The sequence below is a fragment of the Canis lupus genome, chromosome 5, assembly GCF_011100685.1.
Source record: "Canis lupus familiaris isolate Mischka breed German Shepherd chromosome 5, alternate assembly UU_Cfam_GSD_1.0, whole genome shotgun sequence".
NCBI lineage: Eukaryota > Metazoa > Chordata > Mammalia > Carnivora > Canidae > Canis > Canis lupus.
The window spans coordinates 34523703-34550856 of record NC_049226.1 but is presented as its reverse complement, the minus strand read 5'-3'; the positions used below and the strand labels follow the sequence as shown (position 1 = coordinate 34550856).

Below are 27154 nucleotides of genomic sequence, written 5' to 3'. Positions count from 1 at the left end.
CGTCTCTCCACATTCCAGTGGCTTCCATGACCCAGGGAAAGGAGAGGGCATGGGGCACAGATGGAGGAGGGAAGCCATGGTGAGGACAGGACAGAGTGTGATGGTGGCTGATGGTCTTTTCCAGGAGATGACCTCATGCGCTGTGTGGACCTCTACAACCAAGCCCAGTCCAAATGGTTTGAAGAGATGGTGACCACCACATTGGTGAGTGAGCAGAGAAGCTTGTCCATTCAGGGAGTGGTGCTTGGGAGTCCCAGGGGGATGCTGGTGGGCATGCGGATGATGGTGGAATGGAGGTGGCCATAGAGGTGGTCATTAGATCCTCTCCACTGCCTCAGAGCCAAGACCTCGACTCTGGGCCAGTCTATGTGAATTCAGATCCTGCACTCCCTAGCTGCATGAACACAGGCAAGGGTTGTGTCTTACCGTACCCTCCTTGGCTGTTCCCTAAGGGGTCAGGCTCTCACCCAGGGATGCCCTCAACCAAATGTACAGTGGTGCCTTTAGGAAAGACAGCCAAGATTCAGGAAGAGTGACCCTCCCCACCCCAGGAAGGGTTGCCCGTCCCAGATAAGGGGGTGCATACAGAGTGAGGTTGGGGTAGCTGTTTGGGAGGATTGAGAGGGGAGGCCTCTGACTAAGGGGTACAGGGAATAGGCATCAGACCCCTATTTTTGCCTTATTTTTTTTTTAAGATTTGTTTGTTTTAGAGAGAAACAGAGCACAGTAGGGAGGGGCAGAAGGAGAGGGAGAGAGAGAATCTCAAGCAGACTCCCCACTGAGCATGGAGCCTGACACGGGGCTTGATCCCACGACCCTCAGATCATGATCTGACCTGATACCAGGAGTCAGACGCTCAACCGACTGAGCCACCCCGGCACCCCCTGAGTATCTCTTATGAGGAGACGGCATCTCCTCCTCAGCACCCATTGGGGTGGATGGTGAAGTGTGGTTGGCACTGGGGCCGTTGGGTTGGATGAGAAAGGAGGCCTGGCACCAGGTATCTCCTGCATTGTTCCACTGCCCAAAGCTACCGTCGTCCATCCGGCGCAGGACAGACTAACGCTCTGCATGCCAGGTGTCAGCCCACCAGAGCAGATTAGAAGCCTCCCCCAGGGACAGTGACCTAGTCTTCCTCCCGGTTAATCTCCTAATTAAGCCCCCCTGCTTTACCCTCTTTCCCGGTTAATCACCTAGGCAGTGACCTAGTTGTGCGCAGAATAGTAGTCTGATCCCCTAAATTCCAAAGATGCAGAACTATCTAGAAACCAAAGGACAAACCCTTCCTCTTCCATTTGACAACGGCCGTCCGACTCCCAGCCCCCCTGCCTCCCCTGGCCTGGTCTGTCTTCTGCACGTCAGCATTGGATGGCCAGAGGAGAGGAGGCTGCTCGGCAGAGGCCCAGGGCCAAGGCCCCAAGAGACTGAGGCACAGAATCTCTGCATGTGACCCATTTGTCCACCCCACGGGAACCAAGGCTGGGGCTCCCTGGTGCAGACTCAGGAGCCTGGTTCGAACCCCGTTCCTCCCACAATGCCCTGTGCTCTGGACAAGTGAGGTTACAGATAAGGCCTCTCTCTTAAAATTACTGTGGACAGTTAAGTAACGCCGTGAAGCTCCCAGCACTCACCCCACCGTGCGGCCGGGCAGGGCGGGATTCGGGTCGCAGCAGCTGCTGTCACCGCCTCCGCCTCCCCCCTCGGCGCTGCGCGAGTTCAGCCCCAGCTCCAAGCAGGCGCACGGAGACTGGGGTTCCGTGTTCAGAGTGGGCTGGTCCCCGAGGTGAGGGCGGGCGCTCAGGGCTGTCTGGCCTCCTCCTGGGCAGGAGCTGGAGCGGCTGGAGGTGGAGAGGGTGGAGATGATCCGGCAGCACCTGTGCCAGTACACCCAGCTGCGGCACGAGACGGACATGTTCAACCAAAGCGTGAGTCCCCCGCCCCGGGCTGAGGCCACGAGGACCCCCCCACCCCCACCCCCACCCCCACCCCACCCCAGAGAGGAGCCGGGGCCCGAGGGGAGCTCCCTGGTGCAGGCGCGGCCGGCTGAGGAGCGCCTCCAAATGAATCTGTCCTGAAGGTGGCCGGTGGCACCTGGGCCTGGGGGCCACCTCTTGGGATGGGCTCACGGACTGGCCTGGACACGCGCGAGTCTATCCCACGTACGCGAGGTAGAGACCCGCCCGAGACAGACGCACGCGGCGTAGAGATGGCATGCGTGGCAGAGAGGCGCCCGAGGTAGAGGCGCTAGGTAGAGACTGACGTCAGCTGTCACCCCGAGGAGAAAGAAGGTCATGACAGTTAAAATAGCTGAAGACCTTATCACCTCCCCTGGCAAATTTTTTACCAAAGAAATAAATACATAATCCAGAAATATTCAAATTCTCTAACACTCAAATTCCATTGGCTCTGTTCTTGGGTGGTAAAGGTGGGGACAGATGCAGGAGGAGGAGGAGGAGGCCCTGGACCCGGAGCCGAGTGCCACGCTGCCCCGTCACGCAGGCCTGCAGGCTGGAGGGCAGAGTGCCCGGAGGGTGTCACAGAGTGGGGGCAAGAGCCCAGGCTCCCCACTCTTGCAGCCCTGCGCCGGGCTGAACCTCCCAGGCACCTCCCTTGGAGCCCCACAGCCCCTCTAGAGAGGCTGCCGGGACAGGCCAGAAGGCGTGAGCAGCAGGGCTCGAAGGTGTTTTCCCTGGCACACCTGCCACCTCTGACTATGTCCCCTTCTCCGTCCCTTGCAGACAGTCGAGCCTGTGGACCAACTGCTTCGAAAAGTGGACCCAGCCAAAGACAGGGAGCTGTGGGTCAGAGAGCACAAGACAGGCAACATCCGCCCTGTGGACATGGAGATTTAGGCTGGCACACACAGCCCCGGGGGTCCTGCTGCAGAGAGGGGCCTGGGGTCCCACGGAGAGGCGGTGGCAGTGCGCACTGTGGGGCCCGCTGCCGAGCGCAGCCGCCCTCCCACCCACTGTCCTGGTCCCGGGCCACTGAGCTGGTGATTCCAGAAGGGCGGCCCTGCCAGGAGCTGCCCGCATTCCCAGGCCAAGAAGACGGATCCACAGCCCTGCCCCGTCTCCGAGGCCGTCGCCCCCACCCCGACTCCTGTGTTCTGCTTCCTGCTCCCAGGACAGACTGAGGCTGGAACTGGGTGTGGTCCCTGCTGAGCACCCTAGGGGTCACCTCCCCACCCAGAGCCAGCTGTGTCACACACTTGTGCCCCTGGAAGCCCCAAGGCCTGTCTTCTAGCTGCCCCCCTGGTGTCCCAGGCTTTGGAGGGTCATGGCAGAAAGGTCCCTGTCTTCAACCAAGTATCAGGATCAGAATCATGGATAGAAGGCACCGTTCAGCTCCCCAGCCCACACCCAGAATTCTTTGCAGCCCACCCTCTTTATTTTCTTCCCCTTATGTTCTGAGAGCCCAAATCTGGGCTCTTCTTTGCCACTTTCCATCATCTGGGAGTCTTGGGAATAAGGCCTGGCTCCTCTCTTGGCCCAGACCGACCCTGCCTGGAGAGGTCAGGATGGAACTACCTCATTCACATCAGCCCCAACCAAGTCAGAGTGTTGAGTCGCGTTTCCTATTAGGTCAGGCATCTTCTGTAAAGTCTCCGGGCTGGAAACCCCAATCCACCCAACCCTCAACTGCTTCCTCAGGGAAGCTCCCTCCTGCCACCCCTGCCCCCTCCCGGGCTCTTCTCAGGGCCCTGTGTCAGCGCCCTGTGGAAGGCGGGTTGGGGTTTGTCCCTCCCCAGATGTGGCTTGCTTTCCCTGGTGGGCACCAAACAGGCATGGCATATTCTCACGGCCACAGTGGGTTGTCACCCTACAGGCAGTGTCCTGCCACCTTGGTCTCAGCTCCTCCTGCACGTTCCAAAGCCCTGCACAGAGCCCTGCTTGATGTTAATATCATCTTCCCCCCTACCCCCATCTCCCAGATCCCCACAAAATCCGGTGACTTGGGAAGCTTTCAGCACGCCGTTGGGTCCTCACTCATCACTCTCTCCCTTTATAGAAACACAGCAAACACATTCTCCATCACATCTAAGCACCATGAGGGGACCAGAAGAAGAAATGTCCCTCCCCCCGCTCCGCCCCTTCACCACCACCCCAGAGGTGGTCACGTAGCCAGCAAAGGGCAGATTCTAGCCCAGAACCCACTCCCTGAGAACCCATCCTTCTTAACTCCTCTTTCCCTTTGATTACTTGGATGTGCAGGGTCCATATACCCCCTACTAGGGCAGGATCCTAAGAGCATGACTCCCGGGGTCCTTTGGTCTTCATGCTGGGAATTGTTGCCTCACTCATCTTGAGTCCTTGGGCACCTCTTTCATTGAGTCAGAATTATGTCCTCACAGTTTAGAGTACAAAGATGCTGAATATCCTAGAGTGAGCCAAACTGTCCCCTGTCCTACTAAAACACCCTAACCAAAAAAGGTCCACGTGAAGGCCTTTGCCGACACGAAAGCCATGAGGGTGGATCTGTCCCCGGCAGGGAGGACCACTCCTTCCAGATCTGGGGCTGGGCTGTGACACCAGCTACCAATCTTAGGATATTATTTTTTGTTTTCTCTAGGAAAAATGGGTGCTAGTAGTAATTGCCTTGTGGCTTACTGAACTCATTTGTGGGTGATTTTCAAATGTTCAAAGCCAATAGCCTTGTTACTAACAGATATTTTGAGTGTGATATGGCTCATGGGTTTTGTTTTCTCCCTCCCATCTGAGGATTCCTGAGTCTTCTGGTCCTCCCTGGGAGACAGAGGGGGGCTCCCCAGCCCATTTTCTGAAGGTACTCCCCACCCCCACCCCACTGTCCTTAATTTGGTCTCATTAGCCTTCACAAATTTCATTTCTTTTTTTTTTTTTTCCTGTGCTCCTTCATTCACTTCTCATTGGGGTTAGTGACTGAAGCAAACCGAAACAGTGTCCACACTCCCAAACGGGGGGGTTTGTTTCTCTTCCCTTTGTGAAGACCAGTCAATTCCTAGATTAGCAGATGGGTACGTAAGAACCTTGGCTGAGCCAAGGTCCCTTCTTGGAAACACAAGCCATAAACTTCAAAGGACATCAAAGACTTTGGCTTGTTGAAGTGATTTTACTTCCAGCCATGAGTGGCCTCGACAGGGAGAGTCGAAACAGGATTCTGCAGACCCACTGGTGATTATGGAGGTAGTTTGGAAAGCACTTTACAGGTGTTAAGTTGGGGGCATCGATCAGTATATTCCCCAAATCCCACCCTGCCAGGACCTACTGCCTTGTTTTTCCAGATTTCTGGAGGTCATTGGACCTATGCTATTGGGGTTTATTGACATACAGTGACACCCACCCTTTGGAAGGATACGGTTCTGTGAATTTTGACAGACCTCATCTTAACGACCAGCCACCAAAACCACAAGATTTCTATCACTCCCAAAAATTCCCCCTGGCTCCTTTATAGCCAGTCTACACCTGCTTCCCTTCCTGCACCCTGGCAACCACTGATGGATTATCTGACCCTGCCGTTTGCCCTTTCTAGAATGCTGTACAAAAGGAGTCCCCGATGCAGCCCTCGAGTCTGGCTGCTTTCCCTTGGCTTCATGCTTTGGGGTCACACACATCGTGTGTGTGTCACTAGCTTGTTCCTTCGTCTCGCAGAACCGCACTATGTTGCATGCGTCCTCGCTTGGGGAAATGCTCTGTTGGGCCTGGAGGCTCCTGGCCCAAGGGTCTTCAGCTTGTTTGCACGGCTTCTTCCTCCGCCTCCCAAGGCGCCTCCAAATGCCAGCTGTGCCCACGGTAGCCCTTGGAGCTCACACTTGGCCTTAGTGGCTCATTTCAGGGTTTTGTGCAGAAAGGGGCCAGGGGTTGGGGAGGGGTGCCTCCCACTTAAGCTACAGCCTGAGGTTTGCACCTCAGCTGGTAAGCCCACGCAGTCCTGGGGGCCCTCCCTTTGGCTCACAAAGCCTCCAGCTTCTACTGAGCATTGGGTATGGGAGGTGAATGGACAAATGGCCGGTAAAAATGCAGGGGGCAACCTTGGGCTGGCCGTGACCTTCCCCTGGATGTCTGTTGCCTTGGCTGCAGGCTGCAGGTGTGCGTTCTGGTCTCCCCAGCCTCCTCCAGCTACTGCACTCCCTCCGCCTCCCCTTCTCGCTCCAGTTCTGTATCCCACACCATCATGCTTGACCTGAGCCCCATCTGTGTGATTGTGCATGGTAGTGTCTGAAATCCTCACGAGAGGGATACCCTGGGACTTCTCTTGTGTGCAGACCCAAATGGAGCCGAAATGAAGAGTTTCCTGAGCTGTTGAGAATGAGGTAGTTCCTCCTCGGGCCCAGAAGGGAGCACTCATAAGTCATCACCTTGGGGGTCTCATCCCCTGATCTTTGATCTCGTGTCCTGAGGTCTGTGTCCAAGGAGCCAGGACAAGCATGAAGACAGAGCCTCTTCCCGTGAGCTTCCTGATACTGCTGGAGCTTTGCTCCGCCGGTGGTCACACAGAGCCTGTGCCTGCTGCCCTTGGGTGGTGGCAGGTGGTGACAGAGATAGGACCCAACCCAGCTAACACCGGGCTAGCTATGGGCATGACCCCCAAGGTGATGACTCCGCCAAGCCATGTCCCGATTGTGCCCTGCTTGCTGAGAGGTGAGCCCTTGGAGGCAACCAGGCACCCCTCTACCCCCTACCCCACCAAGCAAATGGAAGATATTCCTGGATCCAGGCCAGGGAAGGTGTGAGCCATGGAGCCCAAGTCCGCCGGGGTCCCATGCTTCTTGGACACTTCTGGGTTGAGTTTTGGCAGGTAGGGCTTGCAGGATCGGCAAGCGAAAGACACAGGTGAAAAGAACCCTTTAGAGGCCGGGGTGTGGCCAGGTCAGGAACCTTTGTTGCAGGGTCCCTCCGAGGGAGCTGGGTTGTGATGACCTTTGGATCTCTCCCTGTGTGCTGTTCAGGGGACGCTGACCCCTTGTGTTTGAGGGACGTCCCTAAAAGGATTGCAGTGAGAGTGCAAAGGATCTGGGCACATGGGTGTGGTCGTGGAGACGGTGTGACACGGGGGCGGAGAGGGAAGGGATACGGTGCCAGGGCAAGAGCACTGGACCGGCCCCGCCCTGCTGCCTCGTTGGTCCTATAACCCGCAGTGAAGTCGCGTTCCCTCCCGGGACCTCCGTGCTCCCTCATCTGTCAAGCAGGGACGTGTCCTTCCCGGCATCACACGCAGCCGACTGGCTCCTGGGAGCTGTGCCTCCGGCAGCCGTGCGGACCCGGGAGCAGACACTCAGAGGGACACCGGCTGTCCGCGGTGGTGACGGGGTCCCAAATTGGCATCGCTTCCCTCCCCTGAGGAGGGAGATGCGGGGGCGGGACCGGGGCATTGGGGGGCAGCCCTTTCACCGACCAGCACATCAGCAAACCCTAGGACAGTGGGATTTTCTAACAAAATAAACTTGCTTATTTGGTCTGTTTTCTGTAACTTTTGCTAAATACTTTATACATTTTTAATGTTAAAAAGCTGTGTCTCCTGCCAGCATTTCTCATCCCGGTATGACTGTGTTTACTTCACATTGTATACCCTTCCACCCTCTGGCTGCCTAGATCAGTAAATAAAATTGATGTACTATAATTTATAAGTAACACTGTTGAAACTCTGATCCCTATGGAGGCTGTAACCCCCCCCGAATTTCTCCCTCCCCGACCACCCCCCCGACCCCTGCCACCCCCTAATAGCATTTGTGTGTATTAATGCTAAAGAATTAAACGTTTAAAGGGTTTACATTTTGAAGCCGTTTGCTATATATAATTGTTCTACATTATTATAAAGCGTTTTCAGGAAGTGAAAGGCTCTCTCATTCCCCCCCAACCCCGGCCCACCCCCGCCTCGCTCTGGCTCTGTGTGTACACTTGAGATGCTTAGATTCATCCCATGTAAAATAAACTGTCCAGAGACACTGGGTCCTGCTGGGTGACCCTCCTTCCTGGAGGGCTGTCACACTCTCCTTTGTATAAATGGTCTCAGCGATCCCTCTAGGCTCCCAGGGTTGGTGATAATCTTACGCCTCATGTTTTAGCAGAGGGCACCTGGGCGCGGATCCGCCCCTCAGATGGGTACCATGCTGCTGGACCCACAGCCCCCTCCCGGCCCCCTCCCCTGGGGACTTCTATCCCTGTGGACAGAAAGGGCTCCTGGCTATTGTTTCTTTGCTCATCCATCATCCGTGCATGCAGCCATTATTGACCACCTGCTAGATGCCAGACACCCCTTCACGTCAATAAGTGAAATGGATAAAGAGCCCGGCCCTCCTGGACGTGGCTTTCTAGCAGAGGGAGAAGCAAAAACAGTTCACAGAGTTACTAATCCAGCACGAGTGTGGAAGGCGTTCCGTGTTAGGGAGAAAGGACAGGGCAGGATACGAGGATTGGTAGTTTCAGGGATGACTCTGGGTAAGTTGTAATATTAAACAGGGCAGTTGGGGCAGCCTTATTGGGAAGGTGACATTTGGTCAAAGGCCAGGAGACCCCAGGCTGGGGGGGTGGGGTGGGGGAAGCCCAGCAGGTTGCTGGGAGAATATTCTAGGCAGGAGATGGCCTGGTTATAGGTGGTGAGAGTGGAAGAGGGACACCTGGGTTGGGGATGCTGTGGCCGGAGTAGATGGACGGTGGGCGGGGGCAGCTTCTGCAGGGCCTTATGAGCCCCTGAAGGACTCTGACTTTCACGCTGGGGCGGGGAGCGGCGGAGAGGGGTCCAAGCCAAGGAGCGTGCGGCCTGACTTCACGGCTGTAGGACAGGCTGTAGGAATGTTGGAGACCAGGATGGAAGCAAGGAGGCAAGGAAGCTGGCCCAGGAGGGGCAGGGGGCCTGCAGGAGGTGGTCACAGTGGAAGTTGGGGGGAGCAGTCAGGATCTGGATGAGCTTTGAAGGCAGTGCCTACACGGTTCTTGACAGATGGGGTGGGGTGTGCCAGAGGGGCACCGAGGATGACTCCAAGGACTTCAGTCCAAGCCACCAAAAGGGTGGACTGCCATGTGCTGCAACAAGAGGGCCAGGGGAGAAATGTTCCTTCCCATCCTCTGCCACCCACCCACCCCCTCTATACCCCCTTTCCCGGCCCAGTGCAGACTGGTGTGTGGGCTCCGGTTCCAGGCCAAGGGAAGAAGGGTCAGCCCATCCTTTGTACCAGAGCAGAAGAAGGTAGGGGAGCGGGGGTGAGTGCTGGGGGCCGCCCCCTCCCCACCACCCCCCGAGCTCCAGGCTTGGGGGTGCCACAGGGCCAGCCTCTACGAAGAGATCGCTTCTTTCAAGGAGGGGGGAGACACAAACTGAGGTCCTCTGGTTGGAGGGCAGTCCTTTGGGGTTCGAGCAGAGTTTATGGCCACAACTCAGACTTAACAAATCCGTTCACAATACATCATCTCCAACAACTTGTTTGCCTAAGGAGCATAAGCATAAACTCTCCCTCTGATAGAAGATGTTTATGCAGGTTTTCAAACAAACCCCCAGGTCATGACTCCTCTCCTGGAAGCATCAACACAGCTGCCTGTGGTCCCATCCCAAGGCTGGGCCCCTCCTGGGCACAACCTGAGGAATGTGGGCCAGAGGTACCAGGCTGCTTCCCACCTGGGTCCAGTCCTTCATTCTTGCCCTCAGCCAGGGCTCAAGGGCCTCCAGGACTCTGGCTGCTTTCTGCATTAAGCCAGGGCCCTGTCTCCTTGCCCACTGGCTCTTCACCTACAGGGATGGAGCTTCTTGCCCGCTGGCTCAGGCCTCCTTGAGAAAGGAGTTGTTGTAAGGTGATGCAAAGACCCCAAATGGAGAGCCTGGCCGAACAGGGCTTTCCTTCTGGCTTTGCTGCTTAGCAGCCCTGTGACCCAGGCAGGCTCCATTTCTTCCCTGTAATATCCTCTTCCTCTCATCTGCAGGCTTGGTATGGACAAGAGTGGCACCAGAATGCACTTAAAAAAAAAAACAAAAAAGAATATTTATTTATTTATTTATTTATTTATTTATTTATTTATTTTATTTACTTATTTGAGAGAGTGCATAGTGGAGTAAGGGCACAGGGAGAGAATCTCCAGCAGACCCCACATTGATCCCAGAACCTGATGTAGGGTTCGATCCCACGACCCTGAGATCATGACCTGAGCCAAAACCAAGACCTGGATGTTTAACCTACTGAGCCACCCAGGTGCCCTGCCAGGAGGCACTTCTAATCACCTCCCACACCTGATTCTGAGACAAAGGGCAAAGCCTCTGACCCCACTTTCGTGGGCTGGGGTAGATGGGTTGGTTGGTTGGTTGGTTGGTTGGTTGGTTGGTTGGTTTCTGAGTGTGGTGACTGATTTATTTCCAACTGCTCTTGAGAACAAACACTTTGCTACAGGATAGTGAAAGTCTTGGGAAAAAAAAAAAGATCTTCTATTAAGAAATGATATGCTTTCACAAACTAATAAAAAAAAATAATAAGTACACACACACACACACACACACACGCACACACTCCTAACATTTAGGCCTCCTGAGAAATACTCTGGAACCATAGGGGTCAGCACTGAAAAATCCAGAAACAATGGGCCATAATCCCATATGAACACATGCAAATGGCTTTGAACATGGGCAAACCCTTCCATGGGTGGCGCAGGCCTCACCACTCGGCACTGTCTCTGATTCACCCGTGTTGCTCACTCCCTCCACCTTCTGGCCCTCCAAGCAGTTTGTATCCTTGTTGTAGATGAGTAACAAAAACTAACATATTGTGTGTGCCTGGCTCTCTTCTAAGTGTTTTGTACATATTAGCTCATTTTAGCCTCAAAATAACAATGAGGCAGACACTATTATTATGCCCATTCACTCGGAATATTCACAGGGGCCCCAAGCTGCCAGGCACCATTCTGGTGATGGAGAGGCGGCTGGGAACAAAACAGACAGAACCCCTGCCTCCGACGGAGCTTCCATTCTGGTGCGGGGACACACAGCACATAGAGTGATTAAAAGTGAGTCGGAAGGGGTACTTATGAGGAAGAGACATAAAGTGGGGCTTGGGGGCACGGTGTGGTGTTGTAAACAGAGTGATCCATCCAGGCCTTGCTGAGGAGGTGACATTTGAGGAAAGCCATAAAGGAGGTGAAGGACTAGGAGACCATTCTAGGCAGAGAGAGGTTAAGAAACATGCCTAAGGGGATCCCTGGGTGGCGCAGCGGTTTGGCGCCTGCCTTTGGCCCAGGGCGCGATCCTGGAGACCCGGGATCGAATCCCACGTCGGGCTCCCGGTGCATGGAGCCTGCTTCTCCCTCTGCCTATGTCTCTGCCTCTCTCTCTCTCTCTCTCTCTCTGTATGACTATCATAAATAAATTAAAAAAAAAAAATTAAAAAAAAAAGAAACATGCCTAGGGTCACACAGCCAGGAAATCACAAAGCCAGGATTTGAACTTCGGGCTGGCTCTGGAGCCTGGCTTTTTTTTTTTTTTTTTAAATTCAATTTGCCAGCATACAGTATAACAGCCAGTGCTCATCACATCACGTGCCCTCCTTAATGCCTGTCACCCAGGTACCCCCTCTCCCCACCCCTCCCCTTCTGCAACCCTCAGTTTGTTCCAAGAGCCTGCCTTTTCACGACTGCAGCATAGAGCTCAATGCAAGATGCCATGCCTGCCCCTGGCACCCTCAGAGTTTGGGGGAAAGAGAGGTCATGAGCACGGTGACTCCTGGAGAGCTGAAGTCAGGGAGGACCAGGGAGAGGCAAGGAGCAGCAGGAGAGACCAAGGCTTTGGCTCTGAAGCTTCTGACCTCCTGTCCTGTCCTCCCTGAAGGCCAAGATGGATTGGCGACCTGCTGTCAGCTCTTTCTTTTAATCTGGAGGTGGGGGGGTAGTTCTTGGAGCCTACCCCCTCCCCCGTCCTGGCCCCTCCTCCCTCCAAGTACTGGGATGAACCAGCCACAAATCCTCTAATCCACCAGCACCTCCGGGTCGGTCTCCAGCTGCAGAAGACCACATCACTCGCCACCCACCCAGCCAGCCCAGCCAGCCAGCGCTGCCCGGCCGGGCCCAGGCGGCCTCACCCATGGGGAACAGCAAGAGCGGAGCCCTCTCCAAGGAGATCCTGGAGGAGCTGCAGCTGAACACCAAGTTCACAGAGGAGGAGCTGTGCAGCTGGTACCAGTCCTTCCTGAAGGAGTGCCCCAGTGGCCGCATCACCAAGCAGGAGTTTCAGAGCATCTACTCCAAGTTCTTCCCTGAGGCCGACCCCAAGGCCTATGCCCAGCATGTGTTCCGCAGCTTCGACGCCAACAGCGACGGCACCCTGGACTTCAAAGAGTATGTCATCGCCTTGCACATGACCTCGGCCGGCAAGACCAACCAGAAGCTTGAGTGGGCCTTCTCGCTCTACGACGTGGACGGCAACGGGGCCATCAGCAAGAGCGAAGTGCTAGAGATCGTCATGGTCAGTCTCGGCCTCCCCCGCACAGCGGAACTGGGCTCCCCCGGGGTCCTGGGTCCAGGGGGTTCGGGGGGTTGGGTGGGGGCGGTGTCCACAATCTAGGGTCCTGCTGCTGCCGCTGCTGCTCAAGGGGACGGGGCTGACCGTATGGAGTGGGGATCCAGGCTGCGGGGGGTCAGGGGCTCCAAGTGTGCGAGGAGGGGTCTCCAGTACGTGGGTCACTTCCCCACAGCTTCTCTTCCTCCTAAAGAAGAATCTGGGTATTTTGTGTTAATTAAATTTTGTTTCCTTCCTTCCCTCTATTCTTTCCTTCCTTCCTTCCTTCCTTCCTTCCTTCCTTCCTTCCATCTTCATTAAACCATCTTGCAAACCTTCAACAGTACCTATCCAGATTATTCCACAGTTAGCTTTAAGCACATAACGTGTTTCAAATACAGAGTAGGGGATCCCTGGGTGGCTCAGCAGTTTAGCATCTGCCTTTGGCCCAGGGTGTGATCCTGGAGACCCGGGATCAAATCCCACATCAGGCTCCCTGCATGGAGCCTGCTTCTCCCTCTGCCTGTGTCTCTGCCTCTCTCTCTCTGTGTCTCTCATGAATGAAAAAATAAAATCTTAAAAAAAAAAAAAAAAAAAAGAAAGAAAGAAAGAAAAATATACAGAGTAGAAGGAGGCCAGCTTTGGGGGTCATGAACATTTGGGGGTTCCTGTCCTCTTAGTCTTTAGAGCCAGGGGCAGGCCACATCACCCCCGGGGGCCTCCACTTTCTCACCTGCTGCCCTGTGTTCTGGACTGAGCCTCTGCAGGAGCCTTGCTGGCCAGCACTTCCAAAACACACTCTCCCCCTGCCCCACACTGGCCTGGCATCCTATCGTTTGTTGCGAAGATCACAGGGATCTTAAGAATACTTTTATTTAATAGGTAAGTAATTTGTAAACCCTAGAAATATATGCAGGAGACAATTGAAATTGCCTTTAATTCTATCATCTGGAGGGAGCTACTGTCAATGTATTAACGTATACAATCCCAGCCCTTTAAAAAAAAAAGATTTTATTTATTTATTCATGAGAGACACAGAGAGAGAAGCAGAGACACAGGCAGAGGGAGAAGAAGGCTCCCTGCGGGGAATGGTGTGGGACTCAATCCCAGGACTCCGGTGTCATGCCCTGAACCGAAGGCAAACACTCAACCCCTGAGCCACCCAGGCATCCTACCATCCTAGTCCTTTATCTGTATATATATATTTAAAAATAATTTTAGAACTATGATATATAAGACGTTTTTCTCAGTTATTATTTTGTTACAATTTCCCTATCAAGAAATGGTTTCTTCAAAACCATTTTGAATGGCTGCTTAGAGTTCTGTCTTATGGGACACCTGGGTGGCTCAGCAGTTGAGCATCTGCCTTCGGCTCAGGTTGTGACCCCGGGGTCCTGGGATCAAGTCCTGCATCTGGGTTCCCCAAAGGGAGCCTGCTTCTCCCTCTGTCTGTGTCTCTGCCTCTGTCTCGTGTCTCTCATGAATAAATAAATAAAACCTAAAGAAAAAAAGAATTCCATCTTATGGAAAGGCCATAAAATTACCTAACCAGCCCTGTACTTTTGGACAATTAAGAAGTTTCTATTTTTTTTTCTTATGATGGCATCTGTATTCCCCTTCACTTGGCATCTCTTCCTGGCATCTACTAATCCCCCAGCCCATTTCATTGCGTTATTCCCCTAATTCTGTTCCTGGTAAAAAGGAGAAGAATGTCTTTTGCAGTTTATCTCATTTTTTGGTGCATTTGTAATCCTGCTTGTGTTTGCATGGTTCTCCCCCTGATTAGGAGAAATCATAAACCAAGCAGCCAAGCAGGCAGCCTCTGGGCAGCAGACCTGACTTAGGCCTCACGTTAAGGGTGGGGAAGTCCCTGGAATCCGGGCACTACCCACAGAGCGAGCTCCCTTGGCTTGGCCGGTGGCCTGGTGCAGGGAGCATGACCACCAACAGGACGTCAGGCCCAGCGGTGGCCTACAAGTTGGTGCTCCTTGAGGAAAAGGAAGAGGAAGGGAAAGAGGGAGAGGTAAGGGTAGTATCCACAGTATCCACGGCTGAGGCAGTGCAAGCTGGTGCAGGGCTGCTCAGTTCATTAGATCACGTGGTCGCTGCCCCGGGAGTCCAAAGTTGCAGGTTCTAATCCCAGTTACACCACTAACTAGCTATGTGGCCTTGGAAAAACCTCGGGGCCCAGGGTAAGGACTGGATAGCTCTTTCTCCAAGGTCCTGACAGGCTGTCCTTGGAGTTAGAAACTGGGCGAGGCAGGCAGGCACTTTCAGAGTTTAGCTGTGGGGCCGGTACATGGTTCCCCAGGCTCAGGACTGAGATGGAACCCGGCACCCACAGTTGGGTTGCTGGGCACCCCCGGGCTCTGAATGCTGCTGGCCGAGGCTGCTGCCCAGAGCTGCTGAGTTTGCTCCTCTTGCTATAGCATGTTGGTGCTGAAACTTCCCAGACCTGCTCGCCCTCCCTCCAGGCTAATGTCACAGGCAACACTGCCCCTGCCCGAGTGTGTGCAAGGTGCCCCCAACTCCACCCAACACGCTTGCCTGCACCCCTAGTCTGCCCCAACGCTCAGCGCATGGGCTGGAATGGGCTCAGGAGCCACTCAGGTGTCCACTCTGGCCTGGCTGGGCTGGACTTAACGAGCTGATGGGATCCTATAACCTGGAGCTGGCAGGGCACATTGAGACCACCTTGTCCCTCTCTGTTCTCCAGCCCCTTGGATGCTCTCCAAGTGATAGAGTGCAAGGATGAAGGTTCTAGAACCAAACTGCCTGGTTAGAATCTCCGTTTCTTCATCTGTAAAATGGGGCCAATGAAACCCACCTCATAAGGCCATTGTGGAGGTTACGTGTACAAGGGCATGTTACGCGTTCCATGAACATTAGCCGTTGTCACCATAAGCCAACCCAGCTGGGCAACCAAGGTACCACAGGGACCCCAAAGAAGCCATTTGAGGTGGCTGCTGTGGGATTATCAGAAAGCTTTTTGTTTTTTTTTTTTTTTAAGATTTTATTCATTTATTCATGAGACAGAGAGGCAGAGGCAGAAGGAGAAGCAGGCTCCCTGAGGGGAGCCCGATGAGGAATTTGATCTCAGGACCCCGGGATCATGATCTGAGCTGAAGGCAGATGCTTCACTGACTGAGCCACCCAGGCACCCAAGCTTTTTGTTTCTTATCTCATTTTCATTTTTTTTAAATAAAATGAAAGTATTGTTTCTACAGGGTCAGGAAATTCCATAGGTGTAGAGAAGGGGCAAAATAAGTGAAAGCCTTCTTTACCCCTTCACTCCGTTCCCTGTCCCTTCTGAGGATCTAAAAAATACAGATTCCCCAACTCTGCTCCCCTGGGCAGGCTGGGGCCTGGGAATCTGTATTTTCACCTCTGCTTGGGGGGATATCTGGCCCTGGGCATGGGGGTGGGGGAGGGTAACCCCTGCTTCTCCTTCTGATGGGAACTTCCTCTTTATGTGCTGCAGGCTATTTTCAAAATGATCAGTCCTGAGGATGTGAAGCAACTTCCAGAGGATGAGAACACCCCAGAGAAACGAGCAGAGAAGATCTGGGGATTCTTTGGAAAGAAAGATGATGGTGAATTCCTTCCCCCTTAAAAGCGTCTGGTTTTAGAGTCATGGGCTGTTTCCTGGAGGCCCCAGTGAGATTGGTCTTCCTAGGGCCAAGGGGATCCCTCCTCACGGCATGCACTGCAGGGCTATCTGAGTCCCTGGGGGAGAGGGGACCCCTCATCTTGGCATGCACTGCAGGGATCTCTGCATCCCTGGGGGTGCAGGGGGACAGTAAGCAGACCAGCCCAGCTCCACTGTCCCCCTGGAGCAGATGCTGCTGGTGGGGACTGGTGCCACATCCCCCTTGCCCCTTGACTCCATCACCGCCGAGCTCCCTGGGGCAGGGGGAAGGTCTGGATTCTGGAAGGCCAGGGAAGGAAAGGCACCTTAGAGCAGCGTTAGCGCCGGGGGAAGAATGGCTAAGTCAGGACAGCAGCTCCTTAGCCAAGGGCGTACCCACTGCGGGGTTACGGGCTCTGCAAACCACTTTCTGTTTCAGCGGAAGTGCTCACCTAGACGCCTGGGTGTACCTTACTTGGTTCCTAAAATGCTTTCTGCACAGTGAGGACAGGGCAAAGCTTCAGCTCGGCCTGTGTCTGAAGGGGCGTCGAGTCCCAAGTGAGCAGGATCTCAGTTTACCTGCTTTTACGCCGGGGAGTTAATTTGGGTTCCGACAGATGGAATTAGATTTAGATTGGGTTGGAAGCGATTTATTGAGAACTGGCCTTCGAGGGAAAGGAGGGGCTGGAGGAGCCTGGGGAGGCCCAGACTGCAGGGCAGCGGGGCCCCGAGTAGAGAGCCCAGGGCCGCTGAAGACTTGAGGCCGCAGCCCTGCTTTTGAAGGTTTTGGCAAAGCCAGGGGAGCCCCCGGGGGCCCCTTCTTCCACAGGCCGGCCTGCCTCGGTCCCTCCAATGCCCCTGCTCAGTCTTTGGCCACGAGCAGCCCTTGGAGAGGTGGGGTCTCCCTGAAAACAGGGAGGCATTCCAGAACAGGGCAGCTGGTCTGCAGGTGCGTGATGCTCAGGCCAACGCAGGCAGCACTGCAGAGGGGCGGCGTGGGCACGGCTGCAAGCTGGGCGGGGAGCCCCCCGACATGTGGGGACCTGGCAAGTGGCTGCCCGTTCTTGTGGCTTCCAGCTGGTTGCTGCCACCTGGGGACCCGCAGCCCCGCGGGGCCTCCTCAGCTGATTCTCTAAGAGAGAAGCCGGCACTGGAGATTTTGAGAACCTGAAGGGCCTCACTTGGTGACATATGGCCCACGCACCTCTGCGCAGCCAGTGTGGGCTCCTTCTGTGGTCTCCGGGACAGGCCTGGGCAGGTCGGGAGGAGGGGCAGGTGCAGGGGGCCCCGGCGCCACCAATCTGCAGTCCAGGAAGAAGCCTGAGGAGCAAGAAGGTCATTGCCAAGGGCCTGGATCCAGGGGAAAGCAGGCGAGGTACCTGGGCGAGCATTCAAAGCAGTTGATCGTTCCCAGTGCCAGTCCTGTGCCCCACTGACTTCGCAGTGAGCACCTCCTTCAACTCTGCTGCGTGGGTGTAGTGGTCCCAGCCTCGATGTCTCCTCCCCTTCCGGAACCTGCTCCCCCCTTCCTCCTCCTCCTTCTTCGCACCATGTGGCCCCTCCCCCACTGACCCCATCTGGGAGGACCAGACATCTCTCAGGTCTGCCAGGTGCTATGTCCCCCTGTTGTACTTGCTACCTTGAAAACCAACCCAGGTGAATGCCACAGTCACGGGAGGTGGTGGTGTTTGGAGGCCGAGATTTTCAGATGACCCCCTCCGGAAACAGCACCTCACTCCACAATCAGGTTCTTGACCGTGGCAGTTTCAAGCTCTACCTGAGGCCGATAAGGCAGCTGAGACTTTAAAGCCCAAATTTCACTACCCGGACCTGTGCAAGGACAAGGACCCCATTCTGGATCCTCACCCGGGAGGGATTAAGGGTGTCAGAGAGGCGCAGAGCTCAGGCCACTGGAAATCCAGTTGGTTCAGCTAAGCTTGTTGAGCTCGGTGCAGGCAGTGTGAGCATCACCATCTGCAGAGAGAAGCACCTGTCTCTTTCTGGAGTTATTTAGACGTGGGAGTGTCTCCGCATCAGACCAAGAGTTTCCTAGAACAGGGACTCTGTCTCATTCCTTTCTGAGCCACCCCCTTGCAGTGGCCTCAGCCCCAAGCACAGTGGCTTCAGCACAGAGGAGCTGTCAGCCCCCTGCTGGGAGGGAGGCAGAGAGACCTCACTAGGGGCCAGGCTCTCCTGGGCTGGTCCTCTCATTAACCCTTTGCTGCTGGTTTGAGGGGAGGTCCGGGGATCCTGGGAAGGAGCTGGGTATCTGGGGGTGATGGGTTGTACCCTCAGGGGCACAGAAATTCAGTGTTTTCGTAACAGATACCTCCGCACGGGGCATGCTGGCCAGCACCAGCCTTGCTGTGACTTGGGACAGCCGAATCTGACTGCAGCCTTTCTTCTCCTCCCATGCACAGATAAACTTACAGAGGAGGAGTTCATCGAGGGGACCCTGGCTAATAAGGAAATTCTGAGACTGATCCAATTTGAGCCTCGAAAAGTGAAGGAAAAATTAAAAGAAAAGAAACCCTGATGTTGACTGCTTGGCCCTCCCCGCCCCCCACCCCCGTCTCCCCCAGCACAGAAACCCCCACGTGAGCACGTGCACATGCCCCAGGGGCCAAGGGGGCTTCCTTGGCCTTAGCATCCCTCCTCCTCTTCTACCCCCCACCTCCGGTCCCCAGGGCCCATGCCTCGGTGATAATCCCAGGATTAGGTCATAGGAGTCCTCAATATCACCCCCCACCCCGTGTAAGCTCCTTTGTGGGTTGCTGGGTAAGCAGGTTCCAATAAATGTGAGAGGAGCTGGGCACACAGCTGGGTTGTTCTTGAGCTGGAAAGGGAAATGATTTCTGTCGACTGGGCCTCAGACACAAGGGTGCATGGCCCCTGCGGCCACAGGCTGGGGTGCTGGGCCTGGTGTGACAGGGAAGCAGGCAGCACGGGGGACTGTAACACTACAAGACACCATTTCAGGCAGTCAGGTGACCCTGGAGATGTGCCAAGTACTGCCAGAGGGGCTGACTCCTCCAGAGAGTTGAGGAAGGTGTTCCCAGATAGAAACATTTCAGTTAAGGCCCCATGGCCTGCAGGTGGGGGGTTGGGGGAGGATGGGAGTCAGGAAGCACGGGGTCCCAGAGGACAGCCCCCTCAGAGACACTGAGGCAGGAATGAAAATGTCACATTCCAGGACTGGAAAAGGCCAGGGTAGCCAGGGAGCCCAGGGAGGAGCCCAGGGAGGAGCCCTAGGAGGAGGGATAGCTAACTGTGAGTTATGCCTAAAAGGTAGGCAGGGACCAGCATGCCAGGCTTTTCTGCAGCCCATGGAAAGATGGGGCTTCTCCGTGGGGTTTGAAGTAGGAGGGACTCATGCTTGTAAGACAACCCTCTGGCTGGGAGAAATACGTCAGAGGGGCAGGACTAGGAGCCGGGAGCCTGAACATTATACTTTTACAGTCACCCCAGGAGCCCTCAGCAGAGAGGACCAGCCTGGAGAGAGTAGGACCGCTCTGGAGATAGCATCCTCCTCACTGGCTGCAGGGGGAGGAGGGATGACAGGAGTGGCCGGAATGGCAGACAGCAGCCAGGTTTGTGGCCTGGGTTCTGGGTGAATAGTGATGCCATCCACCACGATGAGAAGCTCAGGGAGGGTCCTTGGTCGCAGGGTTTCAGGATCTGATGACAATAAGTTCAAGTTGGATATGGTAAGAGAGGTGGGGGCCCTCATTTTGGAGATGAGGAGGAGGCCCAGAGACTGCAAGCAGCCTGCCCAGGGTCAACCAGCTAATGAGCAAAGGCTGTCTGGGGCTACCCACTGGGCTACATCGCCTTGTCACGGCTCTGGGGCCTGGGACACCTTGGAACTCCACCAGCAGGGTCTTAATAGCCTTGTACTTTTTGGGGAGGCTCATCTACTTTCTAGGCTTAAGCTCCAAAATGAGCTCAGAAAAATATATGGAGGTCCCAGACACTTGACTGACCTATATGCAACCCCCTGAGGCAGGGGAGCCTCCAATTGGGAGTGTTGGGGTGACCCCCCCACCTCCACAGTGATAGAACAATCGCCACTGCTGGAAAGCACTGCTCTTCATGGAGGGTGAGTCTGGGAGCAATCCTAACACTCAGTATAGAGCCATTCCTGGGAGCCAGGCATCCTGCCCCATGGTGTAGATGGGGACACTGAAGCCACAAAATAAGAACACATTTGGCACTTGAACTAGAGGCCCTTTGATTACACTAGGCTGCCTCAAAAGTTTGGGCCTGGACATGACAGGACTGAGAATTCTGGTTTTGCATAGGATCAGAGCTGGAAGGGGGAGAGGCTCTACACAGGATGTAGTCCAGTGGTTCTTCAAGGAAGAGAGTCATTATTAGAATTACCTGCCCAAGACACCCCTCCAGGACCAGACTAGTGAGTCACTCAGAAGAGTCAGCTCAGGGGGAGAAGGATCTTGGGTTCAGCTCAAGGTAGCTCAGGGGTAGACCCAAAGGGCTCCAGTACTCTTTCCACCACCCCACACACTGCCCTACATGAGTGAACCTCATTTGTTGGGGAGTGAGGTTGAAGGCTTTTCTCTGGGGTTGGAGCATCCATGTCATTTGAATTTAAAAGCAGAGACACAAGGGGCACCTGGGTGGCTCAGTGGTTGAACATCTTCCTTTGGTTCAGGGCATGATCCTAGGGTCCTGGGATCGAGTCCCACCTTGGGTTCCCCGCAGGGAGCCTGCTTCTCCCTCTGCCTGTGTCTCTGCCTCACTCTCTGTGTCTTTCATGAATAAATATATAAAATTTTAAAATAAAGTAAAAGTAGAGACACCACATAATAACCTTGTTGATCTATGATTCAATAAAAGGCATAAAGGGGCCACTGGATCTTCTACGGCCAGTGGAGAGCTCAGTAGTGCTAACATAACTAGCATGTCTTCTGTTGCCTTGGGGCAGCAGGGCCACATGGGCTGGGTCCTGCCCTGCTCTAGGGTTCTCTGTGGGAAAATGCTGAGAGAATCCGGAAGTGGTGCAAAGGCCAACTAGACTGAAGAGAAGAGAAGGAGGTGGAGGTGGTGTTGAGCTACGTCATCAAGACTCTTTCGGATGCAAGGGACAGAAGACCCAACACGGATTGCTGTGGCACAGATAGGAATTTATTGAGTCACGTAAAGGAAATCCCAGGAGTTTTGCTAGCTTTAGGTCTGGCTTAATCCAGGGGCTCCCACAATGCCTAGGGACTCCTCTCCTTCTCCTGGCCTCACTTTCTACTGTGATGGCTCCATTCTCAGGGAAGCTTTCCCTCCTGCTCTGGCAAGATGGGCACCAGCAGATACAGGCTTACTCTGCCATGGTTCCAATATCAGCAAAAAAAGGGGGGGCGGTGGCTTTCTGTTGAGAATCCCAGCCCAAGTCCCAGGACCATCTCTCATGGGCTCTTGGTTCTATGCCCATCCCTAACCCAATATCTGGTGCCAGAGGGCTGTCCTGCTGGGATTGGCTGAGCAGAATTTGTCCCCAGCCTTGGGGCCGAGAGTGCAGCTGAGACAGCTCAGACGTCATGAACTGGGAGTGGGGAGATGTATAGTTCCCAAGAGGAAAATTTGGGTCCTATTAGTATAAGAGAAATAGAGTGTTAAAAATAGATGTCCACTCTAGGGACCTTGGGGGGGGAGTCATTTCACATCTAAATTTCTGCTTCCTCACATACATGTAAACTCAGGGGTGGAAACGGGTCTTTTAAAGAGCAGTAATCCAAACTGCTCTCACAGGCTCCAGCCTCTTGTGTAGTGCCCCTTCGGTATGTCTTAGCATTCTCAGTGGTGTCCCTGACAGACTCACCAGTAGGTCTCTCAATACCAGGTGCCATTGCTACATCAGATACCACCATTCTCACCCCAACCAAGGCTATAGAACTTTAAAAAAAATTTATACATATTGTTTATTTATTTATTCATAAGAGACACAGAGAGAGAGAGAAGCAGAGACACAGGCAGAGGGAGGAGCAGGCTCCCTGCAGGGAGCCCGGTGTGGGACTCAATTCTGGGTCTCCGGGATCAAACCCTGGGCCAAAGGCAGATGCTAAACTGCTGAGCTACCCAGGGATCCCCTACTCTGTATTTGAAACACGTTAAGTACTTAAAGCTAACTGTGGAAGAATCTGGATAGGTACTGTTGGAGGTTTGCAAGATGGTTTAATGAAGGAAGGAAGGAAGGAAGGAAGGAAGGAAGGAAGGAAGGAAGGAAGGAAGGAAGGAAGGAAGGAAGGAAGGGAGAAAGGAAGGAAGGGAGGAGAGAAGGAAGGAGAGAAGGAAGGAAGGAGGGAATAGAGGAGATCATGATCTGAGCCACAGGCAGATGCTCAACCACTGAGCCACCCAGATGCCTCGAGGCTACAGTACTTCTGATATACATACCCAAGCTATGCACTGAGCTGCTGGTGAGCCTTCTGGGTTAATATTTGTGGCGTAGGGCTACAGGGAGTGGCATGTGTCACAGAAACAGCTCTTGTCACTGCCTCCTGGCAACAGCTCTCTTGAATGTGATTTGTGGCTTCCCTTTGTACACCAGGGCTCAGGCCTTGTCCATGGAGCCAGATGGGGACACAGACACCCTATTGCCCACTCCACCTCCATTTCTGTTGCTTGGAGGCCACACAAATTTATCAGATGAGCTCAGGTAGGTGTGTGTGTCTCAACTGAGGCCCTAGCTGAGATCCCACCCTTCAAAAAACAAAATAAAACAGCTCCACAAAACTGGGCCAACCACACTTAACGTCAATTATTACCCAGAGTTGTGAAAATCAGTCAAGTCTGTTCTTAATGAAGAATTTCTAAGCTGTACTTGTCACAGACGGAAGGCTTATTTATTTGGACTTCAGCAGAGCATAGTGAGTTTTGGAGGGGAGGTGTCACTTGATACCTTTTCCAATGTCTTAGACCTTGATCACATATGAAAGCCAGGCAGGTGGCTATGGCCCCCAAAGCACAGGCAATAGAAGAAAATAAACAGATAAACCAGACTTTATCATGACCAGAAGCGTTTGTCCGTCAAGGGACACCATCAAGAGGGTGAAAAGACAGCCTACAGAAGGAAAGGAAATATTTGCAAATTATATATCTGGTAAAGGCTTAAAATCCAGAACATACAAAGAAATTCAACAACTTAACAACAACAACTACAACAAAAAACAATAAACTCATACAGCCTCATTTTTTTAAATGGGCGAAGGGCTTGAATAGGATTTCTCCGGAGAAGATATGCTAATGTCCATAATCACATGAAAAGGTGCTCAACATCTTTAGTCACCACAGAAATGCAAGTTAAAACTACCCTAGCTACCATGTCATACCCATCAGGATGGCGATGATCAAAAAAGTAGAAAGTAAGTGTTGGCCAGGACTGGATAGATTGGAACCCTTGCGCACGGCCGGTGGAATACAAAATGGTGCAGCTGCTGTGGAGGATGGCTTGGTGGTTCCTCAAGATATTAAACAGAAGGACCTTAGGACTCAGCTGTTCTCCTCCAAGGCGTCTACTCAAAGAATTGAAAACAGGGACTCAAACAGAATCCTCTGCACACCCAAACCCACAGCGGCATTTTTCACAGTAGCCAAAACGGGGAAGCAACCCAGTGTCCGTCACATGGTGAATGGAATAAAATATTTCATCCACACAGTGGAATGTTATTCTGCTGTGAAAAGGAAGGAGGTTCTAGTATATGCTACAAGATAGGTGAACCTCGAGAGCAGTGTGCTGAGATAAGCCAGTCACAAAAGGACAAATATGGTGAGATTCCACTTATGTAATGTACCTAGAGCCATCACATACTGAGACAGGGTGTAGAATGGTGGTAGCCAGGGGCTGGGCCTAGGAGATACGGGGTTAGTGTGGTTAGTGTTTTGGTTTGTTTTTTAAGATTTTATTTATTTATTCATGAGACACATAGAGAAAGAGGCAGAGACACAGGCAGAGAGAGAAGCAGGCTCCCTTTGGGGAACCCAGATGCAGGACTTGATCCCAGGACTCTGGGATCACGACCTGAACCAAAGACAGATGCTCAACCACTGAGCCTCCCAGGCATCCCATGGGATTAGTGAGTGTTTAATGGGGATAGAGTTTCGGTTAGGAAGGTGAGAAAGTTCTGGAGACGGTTGGACAACAGTATGAATACACTCGATGCCACTGATTTATAGACTTAAAAGTGGTTAACATGGTAAATTTTGTGTTCATATATTTTACCACAGTTAGAAAAGTTAAAAAAAAGAACGAAATCACTCAAGAATTTCTAAAAATACCTATGTCCAGGCTCATTTACACCAATTCCATCAGAATCTCTGGGTCATGGCTAGCCATCAGTGTTTCCAAGCAAGTTCCTCAGGTGATTGTCAGGCCAGGATTGAGACCCACTAAGCCAGATCTTCAAGGCACCAAGAATTCGAACAAATCGAATTGAGCGCTATGTGTTTTAACTACTAAATCTGGCAATACGCCCTGATGACTGCCCTACCGGTGCTCCCGCTAGTGTAAGGCTGTATCTCTCTCATCCCATGGCAACGTACCCACCCACATACACATGCATTTTTGCACACTCCAAAGCGACACTCTAGACCTGTGGTCTAGATGAGGGGAGACACTTGCCTCCCACCCTTTTGACCTCTGACCTCTGTCCCTTCCTGCCTTCTCCATCCCCTCCTCTGGGTCCCCAAGGAGGCTCAATGCCACAGCCCTTTCCTTCACATCTATCCAGAAACTATGCCCCAGATTCTCAGGACACAAGAGACCTTCAGCACCCAGTGAGAAACACGTGTCAAAGAATTGACCCGATACAGACTCAATTAAATAAACTTGTTATTTTAATTGTTAACGAGACAAGAGCAAGCAGGGTGTGTGTATGTGTGTGTGTGTGCACGTGCCACCCCATTTGGGGAGTGACGAGGCAGGGAGAACATATTTACAGATGCTTTGGGAAAAAAATAAACTTCCTTCTCCTATTCAAGGTCGGGTCCTGGGTCACTGATCCCCAACAGCATCCGATGCTTCCAAAGACATCTCTGTCCCATGTCATCGCCGAGTGTATACTGGGCACCTAGTCTGAACCTGCTGTGCTGGGTGCAGGCTAGGAACACAGCAGGGCCCCAGCTCCCTAGAAGCTAACAGACCTGAGCAGGGAAGGCAGGGATATTTAGAGCAGGGAGAAATTAGAAGGACGTATACTTTTAATGATTGAGCTATGTATGATCTGGACACCAAAAAAATAAACCTTCGCTTTGTTATGCACTTGCCCAGTGCCTCTGCTCCAGTTTCTCCTCTTGGCAAGCAGAGCCGGGACTCCAGGGGGGAGGGCGGAAACATGGAATCAGCGAGATAAATAATATTTTAGGTGCAATTGTTTAAAAATAGAAATTCACGCCCCAAAACCCGTGACAGGCAAAATACCAATGTTTTCAATAAAGTCAGGATCAGACTCTGCATTTGGATGAGCTGGTCTCTCGCTGGTCTCACCCTCATCCTGGCACTGTGCTAATAAAAAGTTATCTTTAGAAATGGCCCATCTGCGGAAGCTTGTGGATTTTTTTTTTTAATGTCGTGTTAAAATATTACTTATCTTGAAGATTTTTTTTCCAGTGCTGTCTTAAATCTTGCACCCAAGCCGGGTTCCTCACCTACCTCACCCTAGTCCCCATCCTGCTGGCAGAGTGTACTTGACAACGGAGCTGCTAGGCAAAATAGTGGCCTTGCAATGTCATTTGAATTGCGGATCACGTATACCCCATGGGATACACTTACACCAGAAGATTATTCGTGGATCTGAAATGCAAATCAAATTGAGCACTATGTGTTTTAACTACCAAATCTGGCAATACGTCCTGATGACTGCCCTACCGGTGCTCCCGCTAGTGTAAGGCTGTATCTCTCTCATCCCACGGCAACGTACCCGCCCAAATACACATGCATTTTTGCACACTCCAAAGCGACACTCTTGGCCATTAACGTGTGTTCTCCTAGAATCTTCCTCCTGTGGTTTTCTTCCAGTGCCCTGCTGTATTGCTTTAGTCACTGAGCCCGACCCTAATGGCCCGGGGCCTTGCTCAGCCTTTAGGGCATCCTCCACACTGGGTCTGAGCATCAGAGACCTGGACATGAACTTCACGCCAAAATGGGCACGGTGCATGGGGAGACCCCGAGGGCTCTGTGGCACGTGCCACTTCCTTCCTCCCCGGGCGGCGGGCCTCCAGCCTAGATCTCACTCTCTTCCAGAATCTCCTCCATGGTGTGGGTCAGGGTGAAGTCCCCGTCGCTGCTCTCGGACAGGCTGCTGCCCCGGGGCCAGGCTGCGTGTCCCCGTGGGGGCCGGGGGCCCAGTCCCCCCAAGCCATGCATGGCCAGGTGCAGGAGCTGTCCATGGTTGTTACCACCGCCCAGCGAGGGCTGCAGCTTCTCCCGTGTCCTCGTGCGGCCTGCCTGGGACAGCTTCTTGGGACATTTTCCCAGGAACTGGAAGTCTTTCTGCAGGACCCAGGCACTGCAGCCCGAGTGGCGGGCCAGCAAGAAGCGTACCCAGTGCTTCCGCAGCTCAGCCTTCACCTGCGGGGGATAAGAGGGCGGGTTACTGTTCCCGAGTCACCTGGCCGTGTGTGTGTGTGTGTGTGTGTGTGTCCTATCAGCAATCACTCACTGCATGGCTCCCATGTGCCACCCCTGGGAAACTTACCTTCTAACTGTGGAGATGCACAGAGAGGAGTAAACAAGCCTATGTGTGCACAGCACATGGTAGTGACACCATGTGGCTACTGAGTAGGACAGTGAGGCGAGGAGACAAAAATTTGAGATATAAGTGTTCCAGAAAGGACTGTGTAGAGGTGTGTATGACACCTGCCTGGTGGACAAGGAGCTCCCCCACCCTGTAGGAAGACAGAGGTGACAGCAGTGAGCAGGAGGGAAGTGGGTTTTGCTGTCCAGGAGCTTACATTCTGGGGGGTGAAAGAGGGCCTGGAGATGCCACCAATTCCTAAAGCCAGGAGGAAACCGCCTGCCCTCCCCCTTTCAAGCCTCTTTCCAGGGAGCAGAGAACTGGTAGTGATGATGAT

General features: G+C 53.4%; 3 protein-coding genes across 10 annotated transcripts in view; 2 read left to right on the top strand and 1 right to left on the bottom strand.

The window, feature by feature from the left end:
* The window catches only part of GAS7 (growth arrest specific 7), a 209896-nt gene extending 202293 nt beyond the window's left edge, over window positions 1–7603 (top strand). For all 6 annotated transcript variants that reach the window (XM_038536874.1, XM_038536877.1, XM_038536879.1 and 3 more), the window contains exons 12-14: window positions 125–204; window positions 1827–1925; window positions 2739–7603. In XM_038536874.1, coding sequence (XP_038392802.1) covers window positions 125–204; window positions 1827–1925; window positions 2739–2852 — 293 coding nt within the window. In that variant the 3' untranslated portion in view covers window positions 2853–7603. The remainder of the gene's footprint in view (window positions 1–124; window positions 205–1826; window positions 1926–2738) is intronic.
* A 4168-nt stretch (window positions 7604–11771) lies between these two features.
* RCVRN (recoverin) lies at window positions 11772–18848 on the top strand. Its single transcript, NM_001014281.1, is given in 3 exon segments — window positions 11772–12414; window positions 15929–16040; window positions 18496–18848. Coding segments are annotated over 3 exon segments (609 nt in total). The 5' UTR covers window positions 11772–12033; the 3' UTR covers window positions 18612–18848.
* A 6053-nt stretch (window positions 18849–24901) lies between these two features.
* Window positions 24902–27154, bottom strand: part of GLP2R (glucagon like peptide 2 receptor) — a 50403-nt gene continuing 48150 nt past the window's right edge. For all 3 annotated transcript variants that reach the window (XM_038535534.1, XM_038535532.1, XM_038535533.1), the window contains one exon: window positions 24902–26651. In XM_038535534.1, coding sequence (XP_038391462.1) covers window positions 26304–26651 — 348 coding nt within the window. In that variant the 3' untranslated portion in view covers window positions 24902–26303. The remainder of the gene's footprint in view (window positions 26652–27154) is intronic.